General features: G+C 39.9%; 1 protein-coding gene across 1 annotated transcript in view; it reads left to right on the top strand.

Moving 5' to 3' along the window:
* Positions 1-10790, top strand: part of LOC117472695 (zinc finger and SCAN domain-containing protein 31-like) — a gene marked incomplete at its 3' end in the record, with an annotated part of 31773 nt that extends 20983 nt beyond the window's left edge. The window contains 1 exon segment of the mRNA XM_034118030.1: positions 10397-10790. Within this exon segment, the coding sequence (XP_033973921.1) occupies positions 10397-10790 (394 nt within the window).
* Positions 10791-13338: the final 2548 nt, after the last annotated feature.

Genomic DNA, 13338 nt, shown 5'->3' with positions numbered 1-13338 from the left:
CCAAGCTCCAAACTAAGTTAAATATCTCAAGAAGTGTAAAAGATATGAAGAATCTGAATAACAAGTTTTATAGCTGAAGGTGTTGTGATCATTTGAAAGTTGGAATGAAGTGTCTAGCTGAAATTATGTGGAAGCAGAAGCATTTGGCGCAAAGTGTAGGAAAAGAGGATTTGAAGGCATCTCCCATTGACTTCAATGTTAAAAAAAAGAGTTTAAAAAGCTGAATATTTCAAAAAGTTCAAGGTTTCCCATAGATTCCTGAACAGGCTGAATAGTTTGATATTTGAATGGTTTCTGTAGCTGGAAGTAAGCTGAGGTTATGGAGAGCCAAAGTATTGGTGAAATAAGGGGAAGAATAAAGAATTGAAGTACTATAGTGGAATGCTGTGGCACAGCATTCGCACTAATAAGGGGAAGAATAAAGAAATTGAAGTACTATAGTGGAATGCTGTAAACAGCATTCGCACTAATAAGGGGAAGAATAAAGAAATTGAAGTACTATAGTGGAATGCTGTAAACAGCATTCGCACTAATAAAGAAATTGAAGTACTATAGTGGAATGCTGTGGCACAGCATTCGCACTAATAAAGAATTGAAGTACTATAGAGGAATGCTGTGGCACAGCATTCGCACTAATAAAGAATTGAAGTACTATAGTGGAATACTGTGGCACAGCATTCGCACTAACTAAGGTGTGAAAGATGTGGAGGCCAGCATGAGTATGGGAAATGTGAAAAAGAGGCAAAGATGAAATGCTGTAATTGTGGAGGAGAGCACAGTGCGGCGTTTGGTGGATGTGTAGTGCAGAGAGAAGCCAGAGAAGCTCAGAGGGTCAAAGTACTCAGTAAAGTCTCATATGCAGAAGCTCTAAAGAAGGTTAGGGAAACGGAAGCAAACAATCAGGCTCCTAGTGGAAGGGTTCAAAGAAACTTAGTACAGAGTGGTAGCAACATTACAGAAAGTCAGGTTACAAATCAAAGCCAAGTACCTGTGGAAAATAAAGAAGATGATAGCATTCTCGTGGTAAAGAAAGTCAATTTTATGGCCTTCATCTGCCATACCATTAATATTGCAGCACAGCTGAAGAAGAAAAGTGACAGAATCAAAACCATACTGTAGCGCAGGCAGCGGGGAAATTCCTTAACATTAGAGATATAAAAGCAGACCAGATACATGAATTACTAGCAACAAAAGATGTGTGAGAAACGGACAATCAGGATGAGGGTTAGCACGTTTTTAATGGTAATTCACATACTCCAGTGGAATGCTAGAAGCCTCATAGCTAATGGACAGGAGTTTAAAAAATATGTCTATAAGTTACAAACATTGCCAGATGTAATTTGTGTGCAAGAGTCTTGGTTAAAACCTCATCTAGACTTTGTGATTCCAGGGTTCAGCTCTATAAGATATGATAGAGTTAGCAATCAAAATGGTGGAGGGTGTGTTACTTTCCTAAAGGATGGGCTGGCCTATAGGGTAGTCCCATCCCCGGAAGACAAGGAATGTGTCATATTAGAAATATGCAGCCCAAGGAAAGAAGGGAACATAAAGCTTATCAATTTCTATAACCCGTGCAAAAATCTGAACATTGAAACCTTACAGACAATAGCAGGGAAGTATGGCGTGGTGATTTTAATGCACAACAGCCTATGGGGAAGCAGTCAAACAGACAGTAATGGGGATGTCGTAGAAGAAATGCTAGAGGAAAGATCACTGTTTTGCCTTAATGATGGACAAAAAACAAGAATAGACGTGAATAGGGGGACACAATCATGTTTGGACCTCACACTGGTGACGGATAGTTTAGTTAAATCATGTGAATGGTATGTAAAAGGTGATTCTACCATAGGAAGTTATCATTACCCAGTTTTTACAATCATCAACACAAATGTATGTAGACAGGAAGGGAGTGTATTTACCAGGTGGTGCTTTGGTAAAGCTGACTGGGAAACATTTAGGCTTTACTGTAAGGAGTCAGCACAATTGTTAGCATTAGAAGGAAGTATAGAGGAGTGCTCAAAGTCACAATGCACATTAAAGAAGCAGCAAATAAAACTATACCAAAAAGAACAACAGAGGGTAGGAAGAAGGTGGTGCCGTGGTGGAATGAGGAATGTAGCAGAGCTATTAAAGAACGAAACAAGGCATTTAGGTCTTATATTACAGATTATCAAAGGAAAAGGGCAGTAGCCCGTAAAACAATAACATACACAAAAAAAGACGTCATGGAGAGAGTTTTGTTCCACCATTGGAAGAGGAGTAAAGTTAGGGGATGTATGTTCTATGTTTAAACGGATGAATGGGAAAAGGAAGTCGGTTAAAATTCCCGCTTTGATTGATGGGGATAAAGTGGCAGTTTCAAATGAAGAGAAGGCAGAATGTTTAGGTAGGGCATTTGCCGCGGTGCATAGTGGGGAGCACCTGGATGACAAACATAGACAGCAAAAAGAGTGTGTATCAAGAGAAAATGAAAATGTGAGGGAAAAAAGACGGGATGATAAATCAGCTCTTGAAGTAGACTTCTCAATAGCAGAACTTAAAATAGCTTTACAAGGTACAGGATACTCAGCACCAGGACAAGATCAGTTATGCTATGCCATGTTCCGGCAATTACCTGTGGAAACATTCAAATTAGTACTGAGACTATTTAATAAAATCTGGAGAAACGGAGTCTTACCAAGGAGTTGGAAAACGGCAGTCATATTGCCATTTAATAAGCCAGGGAAGGATCCTGCTAATCCCAATAACTACAGAACCATAGCACTTACATCACACTTGTGTAAATGGATGGAGAAGATGATAGTGCATAGACTATCACACGTCTTAGAACAGAGAGGGTTACTGAGTCATTTTCAGAGTGGTTTTCATAAAGGAAGATCCACAATTGATGCTTTGGTAAGAGTAAGCAATGAGGTTCAAAAGACAATGAAAATGAAAGAGGTTATGGCAATAGTATATTTTGATATTGAAAAGGCGTATGACTCTATGTGGAGGGATGGGTTGCTCATCAAATTGAGTAGAATGGGTGTTGGAGGGAGAATGTATAACTGGATCATGGCTTTTTTATCAGACATGAAATTCAGAGTTAAAGTAGGGGCAGAGGTTTCAAAAGAGTGCAGTATAGAAAATGGCATTCCTCAAGGGAGTTCAATCAGCCCGATATTATTTAACGTTATGATAAATGACATTTTTAGTAATTTGGATGGATGCATAAAATCTGCGCTATATGCAGATGACGGGGCCATATGGATACGGGGAAGAAATGTTCCATATGTCTTTGAAAAGATAGGGAAAGCTATAAAGAAAGTGGAGAAGTGGTCATACAACTGGGGTTTCAAGCTGTCAGCAAGCAAATCTTGCTTCATGAAATTTACGAATAAACGTAAAATGGAGACTGAGAAGCTTACATTATATGGAAAGCCGATAAATGAGGTCAATGAATTTAAATATCTGGGGCTATGGTTAGATCGTAGATGTATATGGAAAACTCATATTAAACATTTGGAAACAAAATCCCCAAAAGTGTTGAACCTATTAAGAGCAGTGGCTGGATGTGACTGGGGGGCAGACAAACAGGCATTAATCGACATCTATAGGGCAATTATGAGGACAACTCTGGATTACGGGTGTATATGCAGCAGCAGCAAAAACGTCATTACTAAAAATGGATAGGTTACAATATAAAGCGTTACGGTTGTGTATAGGTGCAATTAAGTCAACTCCTACTAATGCAATATTAGTTGAAGCAGGAGAGACTCCATTGGAGCTAAGAAGAGGGTCAGGTTAAAAGGAAGTGGGGAAGGAAATGTCACAAACAAAACATTTCAGGAGTGCTGGGAATATTCCAAGTTTCAGGGGCGTGGGTTTGGATGGACAAGTAAAGGAAAAATAAGGACATACGGCATGCATGAGTTAGAGTTTTCACCATCAAATCCATTCAGTAGTGTACCCCCATGGCTTTTTCCAATAGTAAATATAGATGTGAGTATTGTAGAAAAGAAAAGAGTGGCAAATAAATGAAGTAGGATTCAAAACAAGTTTGTACCTCAGGAGTAATGATCACAATTACCTCAAAATATACACAGATCAGGGTTCGAGTTATAAACTGAGCTCTATGGGGGTCTTTGAAACTAACGCGCACACACACACACACACACACACACACACACACACACACACACACACACACACGCACACACGCACACACACACACACACCAATAATAAACATATGGACAGGGGTTACTATTTAAAAAAAATTGCAAATGTATTTGGGAACCTATCCATGTGAACATATTTTGGGGGTGGACCTCAAATCATCTAGGGGGGTCCGGGGGCATGCCCCCCCTGGTAAGATATTTTTTTAATTTTGGAGTTAAATGCATCAATCTGGTGCATTTTGAGGGGAAAATAAAGAGACTAGATCTATGGAAACACCCATATGAAACAGATGCCACATCATGTAGACAGACAGTCACCCTGTGTGAGGCAAACCCACATTTGCGCAGCGTTGCGTTCACAATAGCCTACATTAAGGCCATCGGGAAACCTCCAGATGGCCAGTCTGGGCCTGCCAGCAGCCCTCTACTCGCTACAAACTTAAATATGAAAACATAGCCGTGGGAACATGTTTCAAATGGGGGGTGCTGTGGGGATGACACCAGGGCCGGTTCTGACCAATTTGCTGCCCTAGGCAAGATTTTTGCTGGTTCATTTATATCTTATTTTATCAGTTAACATTTATTTATTCATCCATATTTTTTAATCTCTCCAGTTTTAAAGGATATTGTTGGTTTACTGTCCTATAGTATACATTGGAATGATTTCAAACCTGTTTTTATTTATCCTAATAATTATAAAGGTGTGCCTTGGAAATATTTGTTTACATAAATTGTGATAAAACCGTTTGAGACACACTGTGATAACTTAGACTAAAGTGAACTATCTAAACACTCAGAGTCCTTTACCTCACTGAGCCTCTCAGGGCAAATGTAACCGGGGTGAAAAGGGTGTTATCTTTACTTAATTATGAATGTGAACATCAAGGCCGACATTTTTTTTTTTTTGTATTATATTTGTATTATATTTCCATTTAATCTTGTGGACGTGCAGATTCCCTGTCCTCCATCAGGGGGTGCTGCAAGCACCCTCAGCACCCCTACTTACCACGGCCCTGTATGAAAAGGTTAAACTACGCACACACACATGATCTCGGCTCGCGCAGCATGGTCACAGGCATAGATTGTGCAAGAGGTGCAGTGCAGGCATATTGTTATTCAAGAGATGCGTTGTTCTTTTGGAAAACATGTTTTTCTTTTCAATAATACTCATTACATTGACACATGCATTATTTGTGATTAAAATAATGGTTGTTGGTAATGTATTAGCGACCCCCACAGATGTATGATTTCACTGCGTCCGTGGGAGCTCAGACCCCTCCTTATGGGAGCTCAGCTCCCATTGGCTCCCACATAACTCGAACCCTGACACAGATGGTTCTAAGAACAAGGAAGAGTGTGTCGGAATTGGTATATATATCCCAGAATTTAAAATATCGATATCAAAAAGAGCGTCAGACCAACTTTCAGTGTATACAGCAGAAATGCTGGCAGTAGTAATAGGTTTACAGTGGGTGGAAGAGGTCAGACCAGATAGGCTGGTGATATGCACAGATTCATTATCCAGTTTACAAAGCATACGGTCAACAACAACTGCCAGAGAAGACATACTCATAGAAATCAATCACAGCCTGTTAAGACTGCACAGAAGCGGCATAGATCTGCAGTTCTGCTGGGTGCCTGCTCATGAGGGGGTGAAAGGGAACGAGTGTGCTGATAGATTAGCAAAAAGTGCACTACAAAAGGAAATCACATTACCAGTTAAACTTGGAAAAGGAGAAGGAAAAGCAGTAATTAAGAAGAAAGGGATGGAGATCTGGCAGAAAAGGTGGGAGAAAGACCAGAAAGGCAAAGAGTATCATCAAGTGCAAAAGACAATTACAATTAATATTTATAAAGAAAGAAACAGAAGGGAGGAAATCATGATAGCTAGGCTCAGACTAAATCACACTGCAATGAATGGTACCCTGTATGTCATGGGGAAAAGTGACAGTGACAAGTGTGGGAACTGTGGAGTTAGGGAAAATGTGGAACATATTTTATATTACATTGTGTCACCTATAGAGTTGAACGAGGAAAATTAAGGGCTAAAGTTTTAGAGGCAGAGAGGGAGTGGAATGTAGCTGGTATTCTGGGAACAGAAGGAGAAGGAGTAAGAGCTACCAGAAAGGCACTGTTCACCTTTTTGAGGGAAACTGGGATAGGGAAAATAATCTAACAGTATAGGTTAGAATAGATCATGGATGATTTGTTTTTTGTTTGTGTTTTGTTTTATTTATTTTATGGTTTCTTAGTTTTATGTTTTCGATATGCTGGTTTATTAGAGGGATGACATGATGATACACACTCGTGTACAGTAGGTGGCGGTATGCAACCAAAAGCTGTTTGCGATCCGCCATTAAAAAGAGAAGAAGAAGAAGATGACTCCCTAAACCAACGAAGAAGAACATTCCACCGGAAGTTGTGTAGTTCATGCCAACGAGAAAAATAAAAGTTGGTTTGGCTTATTTTGTCTCTTCATACATCCATATATTTCACACAGTAGAAATGGCTGCAGTTGAGAAACTGAGAAGTGTTATCAACGAGCGACTAGCTGCAGCTGCCGATGAAATATTTGGAGTTTTTGCTCAAGCTTTATCAGCATACGAGGAGGAGATTTGTCGTCAGCGCAGATTGTTGGATTCCGTCTTGAAGCCTCAGATAAAGCTGCACAGAACAGGTGTGTAACAAACAATGAAATACTTTATTATTTCCTATCAAGTTCTTACAAATTATAAAACAATCTGAATGGGATTCATTATGGTTGAAGCCTCTCGTTAGCTATTTTCTGTTTATTAATTCACATTCAGATCTCCAACAACAGATCACAAATACACAAAGCACAGTAGTTAAAATACACATTGTTAGAATAATGTTATAGTTTAAAAAAGTTGGTGGCCTAATGTTTTTTATTTGTATTTGATCAAATCTATTTATAAATGTTATGCATAATGCATTTCTATTGTCTTGTTTGTTGTTGTCTTGATATTGTGATATTGATCTTAACACCATTGCCCAGCATTGAATGCAATTTGCTTCCCTAACACCACACTAACAGCACTTTGTTTATTTTCTGTCCCTCCAGAGCTCCCTCAGCAACATGTCTGTAATGAGGATGAGGTTCTCAGTGACCAGCAGCTCTGTAGTCAGGAAAGGAACTCCAGTCCTGACCAAGAGGACCCAGAGCCTCCACAGATTAAAGAGGAACAGGAGGAACTTTGCACCAGTCAGGAGGAAGAGCAGCTTGAACTAAAGCAGGAGACAGATGTCTTCATGGTGACTCTTACTGATGAGGAAAGTGTGCACAGCGGTCAGACTTGTGCAAAAGAGTCTGTAGGCAAGCCTCAGATAAAGCTGCACAGAACAGGTGTGTAACAAACAATAAAATACTTTCTTATTCTTTGTGACTGGCGAAGCCACACACAGTATAGTATTCAAGGTACTTATCTCAACTTATTCTCCTTCTTCCGCCACAAATGTCATGCTACTCATCCGGCAGCATTGACACTAAACACACAAAAAACACATCAAAACGTTTCGTAATAACCGTGATCGGGTTGCTATGTCTTTTATAAGAGTGTAGCTCTCTTCACGACACAGACACAGGTCGGTTCTTTAAAACGGGGGTTTATTTCTTGGAGTTTTCATCTTGTAGCCTCCCCTCTTCCGTTACGCCGTGAGAACTACAACAACAAATAACACGTATACGTAGCCAAACATATTAGCATATTGTGCTACACATATATGAATGAAAATATGACACATGAGAACATAAAACAAATACCTCGTTGGCCGCTTGTCGTGAAAGGAGATTCATCTTTAAAGTTCCTTTTCCGTATAATCTTGTAAAATTATAACTTTGTCACAGACTTCAGCAGAGCTTCAAATAAAGACGTCAACCCAAGTTGAGTTGTCCAGTGTATCAACAAAACAGGCAGTACCAGTACATGGACAAACATTAGTTCCTAGGCACAACAAACAACAAACACTTACGCATATTGGTTTAACATATAAAACAAACTGTATTAAATAATGCCATATTTAACGATTATAATATTACATGAAATAAAGTACCCATTTATTGAATTCAACTATGAAACCAATTGTGTTGTTCTTTTTGATTAAGGCAACTTTGTTATGTCATTTACAAAGAGATTCGCCTAGCCGTTTTCACACAAATTCGCAGAAAACTGCGATCCTTTGCTCCATAGGAATGAATGGGAAATCCATTTGAACAGAGCTCAAAAACACTCCTTTGACCCCATACAGATTCTGCATACTTTAACGTAGGACAAAAATTACAAGTTGAAACGGTTCTCGAGGCTATGGACTTTATTAGACTATTTGGATATTTTTTATAGCTAGTACGGTTCTCATGTAGTCGCGGCTTATGTTTTGTGGACATTTCACACTGTTTCACATTTTATAATGGGAGAGCTCGTTAAGACTTACGGTACGTCCACACAGCAGCGTTAAAAAAATCTTGGAGGTGGGCGTATCTGAAGCTTGGGGATTTTTTGCGAGCAACGCGACCAACAACCAATTAGTGATGTGTCGGTCGCGAACGAGCCGGCTCAAAGAGCCGGCTCTTTTGAGTGAACGACGGGAGCCGGCTCGCGCCCGCGAACAAGCCGTTTTTTTTTTTTTTTTTTTTTTTTTTTAGTAATACAGAATGATATGATGATCTCCGCACTACAGCTGCTCCGTGCATGCATGCAGTGACATGTAATATCCAAGGATTAGAGACTGTTGGATGCTGCTGTTTTGAGCATTGCAATACATTTATTTGCATTATGTTTTTTTATGATTAGAGACGGTTGGATGCTGCTGTACTGAGCATTGCAATATATTTATTTTCACTATGTTATTTATTTATGATTATCCTTGGGCTCAGCAAAGATTTGATGTCAGCTGTTGCTGTCTTTTTTTCGATAGTTAATACTGAAATAGAGCCCTGCTGTTTTGTCAGGGCCCTTTCTTTAAATATAATTTTAAAATGTCGATACAGTAGCCCCTTTTTTTAAATGTCTATGCTTAAGTTTTTGTGTTGCTATCTGCTTTGTGTAGCGTGGTTCTACAAACAAGTCTGTGCATTCATTGGGTGGTATCAGAGAGATACAAGGGTCTGTAAATGCAATGAAAACAATTGGCCACAGCAAAAAAATTACAAGTTGAAACGGTTCTCGAGGCTATGGACTTTATTAGACTATTTGGATATTTTTTATAGCTAGTACGGTTCTCATGTAGTCGCGGCTTATGTTTTGTGGACATTTCACACTGTTTCACATTTTATAATGGGAGAGCTCGTTAAGACTTACGGTACGTCCACACAGCAGCGTTAAAAAAATCTTGGAGGTGGGCGTATCTGAAGCTTGGGGATTTTTTGCGAGCAACGCGACCAACAACCAATCACATGAATCTCCCGCCCCCGACATACAAAGCAAAAAAGCCCGAAGTAAACTGGATATAAACTCCCCAAACAGGCGAAAACCTACCACTGTCTCTGCCACCTCCCTCCATGCCTGGCTCCTCCGGTTTGTATCCCGGTTTGTGACATGCGGTATGTCTCTCCCAGCATACACGCGGTTTGATTGGCTAGCGCTTGTACTGTCAGATTTGCATAAACGGGATTTGATTGGCTGATGCTTCCACCTCAGCTTCAAAAGTTGAACATTGCTCAACTTTTGAAGCCTGAGATGCCTGGAAATCTCCGCTTTGCTTCCCACAATGCAGTTCGGCGAAAAGTGAGGCAAAGTGACGTCACCCCATTCAAAGTGAATGGGCAGAAGCGTTGGAAGATTTTTTTAACGCTGCTGTGTGGACGGGCCGTTAGAGTGGTGACATCACGACTAAAGGGGAGAGGAGCTGGAAAATATTCTGAGTTTTTTTAACACCACTAACAGTACTTTGTTTATTTTCTGTCCCTCCAGAGCTCCCTCAGCAACATGTCTGTAATGAGGAGGAGGTTCTCACTGACCAGCAGCTCTGTAGTCAGGAAAGGAACTCCAGTCTGGACCAAGAGGACACAGAGCCTCCACAGATTAAAGAGGAACAGGAGGAACTTTGCACCAGTCAGGAGGAAGAGCAGCTTGAACTAAAGCAGGAGACTGATGTCTTCATGGTGACTCTTACGGATGAGGAAAGTGTGCACAGCAGACGGACTTGTGCAAAAGAGTCTGTAGGCAACATGCCAGTTATAAGTGTTGTGGTATCAGAAGCACAAAGTCATCTGCAGCTCATCTCTCACAATTCTGATGACTCAGGGTTAACAAGAACTGCAGATCCAGAAATAAACAAAAGACATCGCAAAACCAAAAGGAACAATGTAAACAACGCTAACTTGTCAGACATGCAACATAATACTTGCACAGTGAAGAATTTCAAATGTGAAATTTGTGGGAAAGATTTTAAGTACATGTCAAAATTGCAAAGACACATGACCACCCACAGGGATGTGAAGCCATATTCTTGCCAAACATGTGGAAGAGGTTTCAGAGAAAGTAGTTCCTTGATGTACCACATGCGAGTCCACACAGATGAGAAGAAATATACTTGCAAAACATGTGGGGACAAATTCAGATTCAACATTGACTTTAAGAATCACATCAAAATCTGCACAGGAGAGAAGAAATATACTTGCAAAACATGTGGGAACAAATTCAGATTCAACAGTAACTTTAAGAGTCACATGAGAATCCACACAGGAGAGAAGCCCTATGTTTGCATGACCTGCGAGAAAAGCTTCAAGGAGATGTCCCAATTAAAAAGGCATATGAGAGTCCACACAGGTGAGAAACCGTATGTTTGCATGACCTGCGAGAAAAGTTTCATTGAGATGTCCCAATTAAAAAGGCATATGAGAGTCCACACAGGTGAGAAACCGTATGTTTGCATGACCTGCGAGAAAAGTTTCATTGAGATGTCAAAATTAACAAGGCATATGAGAGTCCACACAGGTGAGAAACCGTTTACTTGTAAAGCATGTGGGAACAATTTCAGACGTAGCGATGAATTGTTGAACCACATGAGAAGGATTCACGCTGCAGAGAAGGCATAACTTTGAATTGAAAAGGTATTACATGGTTTACACCAGTGTTTCTCAAAGTGGGGGGCGCGCCCCCCTTGGGAGAGCACCGGTACCGAAGATCGTTGTTGTTAGCTTCTGGTGCTAGCGAGCTACGCTAACGGATATAAGGAGCTTTTTCAACAACAAGGTGGAAGAGAGTCCTCTCCTGTCAGATTGAGAGGCTCAGATGAGCTAAAGGACTCTCTGATTGTTTAGATAGTTAACTTTAGTCCAAGTCAGGGCTTCTCAAACTCTGGACCAAGGTCCGGATCCGGACCGAACTGCAAATCAATCCGGACCGAAGCCTGTGTCCCATTATAAAAAATGTAAATTATAAAAAATTAAACTTTCGGATTCTGATGTAAATTAATGTATATTTTCTTGTGTCTGACGCGTTGTGAGAATGAACGTGCATATATATGTACTTGTGTGCGCGAGCGTGACACGCATTGCAGACCGCAAGTTAACCGCAAGTTTACCTTGACTTTCTAATGCTTCTAATGCCTTTTTTGCCGAGGTTCGTTCAAGGCATTGGCTACAGACAAACAGTGCCATTTCTCCCACTAGTTCAGGTCACCATACTGTATGTATGTATTGAATGTGTGTGTGTGTGTGTATACAGGGGCGCCGTTTGCCGACAGGCAAGGCAGGCAAGTGCTTGGACCAGAAGGGGGCCCCCAAAGAAGGTAGATTAAGAGGGTCCACAGCAACGACAACATGAAACACCCTTTAATTTACTGCAATGACATGTCGGGAAACCCCCTCATGGGGGCCCCATGCATAGCAGAAACTGCTTCTTAATTAGTGCGAATGCTGTTTACAGCATTCCACTATAGTTCTTCAAATCTTTATTAGTGCGAATGCTGTGCCACAGCATTCCACTATAGTACTTCAAATCTTTATTCTTTCCGCTTATTAGTGCGAATGCTGTTTACAGCATTCCACTATAGTTCTTCGAATCTTTATTCTTCCCCTTATTATTATTATTAGTGCGAATGCTGTTTACAGCATTCCACTATAGTTCTTCGAATCTTTATTCTTCCCCTTATTATTATTATTATTATTATTTCAGCCAATACTTTAGCTCTCCATAACTTCAGCTTATTTTCAGCTACAGAAACCATTCAAATATTAAACTATTCAGTCTGTTCAGGAATCGATGGGAAACCTTCAACTTTTTAAAAATATTTTATACTTTTTGAAATATTCAGCTTTTTAAACTCTTTTTTTAACATTGAAGTCAATGGGAGATGCCTTCAAATCCTCTTTTCCTACACTTTGCGCCAAATGCTACTCCTTCCACATACTTTCAGCTAGACACTTCATTCCAACTTTCAAATGATCACAAGACCCTCAGCTATTCAAAATAGATTTTTATTTTTGATATCTTTTACACTTTTGAGATAATTAACTTTGTTTGGAGCTTGGCAAAGAGGCTTTCTTCAGATTTTAACATTAGTGTGGATGGAGCAGCTCGTTAAGTCTAGAGTGCTTTGATCTCAAAACAGAGTGGAGGGGTGCTTCAAATTCTCCTCAAAAAATGTTTTAAACTTGCCATAATTCCCAAACCCTACACTCTTCAGACATAATTGTTCATGAAAAACGTAGGAAAAGCTCTCCAAGGTTGGAAAATAAAAAAGAATTAAGAAAAAATATTAAACAAAATGCCTCTTGAGGGCATGAAGAGACAAAAAGTCCACCTAGCTCCCAATTGATTCCCATGTTAAATCTTTCCGGAACTTTCTTCAGAACAGAGAGAAGTACACTTTAGACAAACTGCTCCCATCTCCACATTTTACACACAAAACCAAAGAAAACAACATATATCAGTTAATTGGGGTTCCCTGATGCTCACGGTCTGGTCATTTTTTGATAGGAGCCATAGTTTTTTAACAGGTGGCAAAATTGTCAGATATAATCCTCAATGCATTCTTAATGGCACTCAGTGCTGCAGTTGGAAAATCGTCATAAATCGTCACCATGGTAACCTTTCATCTCTGGGTTTACACACACAGGTGTTTGTAAACATTCATTCACTACTACTTACATTTAATGTCTTTATTTAACTCCTTCAGCCTAATTTCAGCTGCAGGAACCATTCAAATATCAAACTATT

The sequence above is a fragment of the Trematomus bernacchii genome, unplaced genomic scaffold, assembly GCF_902827165.1.
Source record: "Trematomus bernacchii unplaced genomic scaffold, fTreBer1.1, whole genome shotgun sequence".
NCBI classification, from domain to species: Eukaryota; Metazoa; Chordata; class Actinopteri; order Perciformes; family Nototheniidae; genus Trematomus; species Trematomus bernacchii.
The sequence above is the reverse complement of the archived record's forward strand: the minus strand, read 5'-3'. Positions and strand labels throughout refer to the sequence as shown.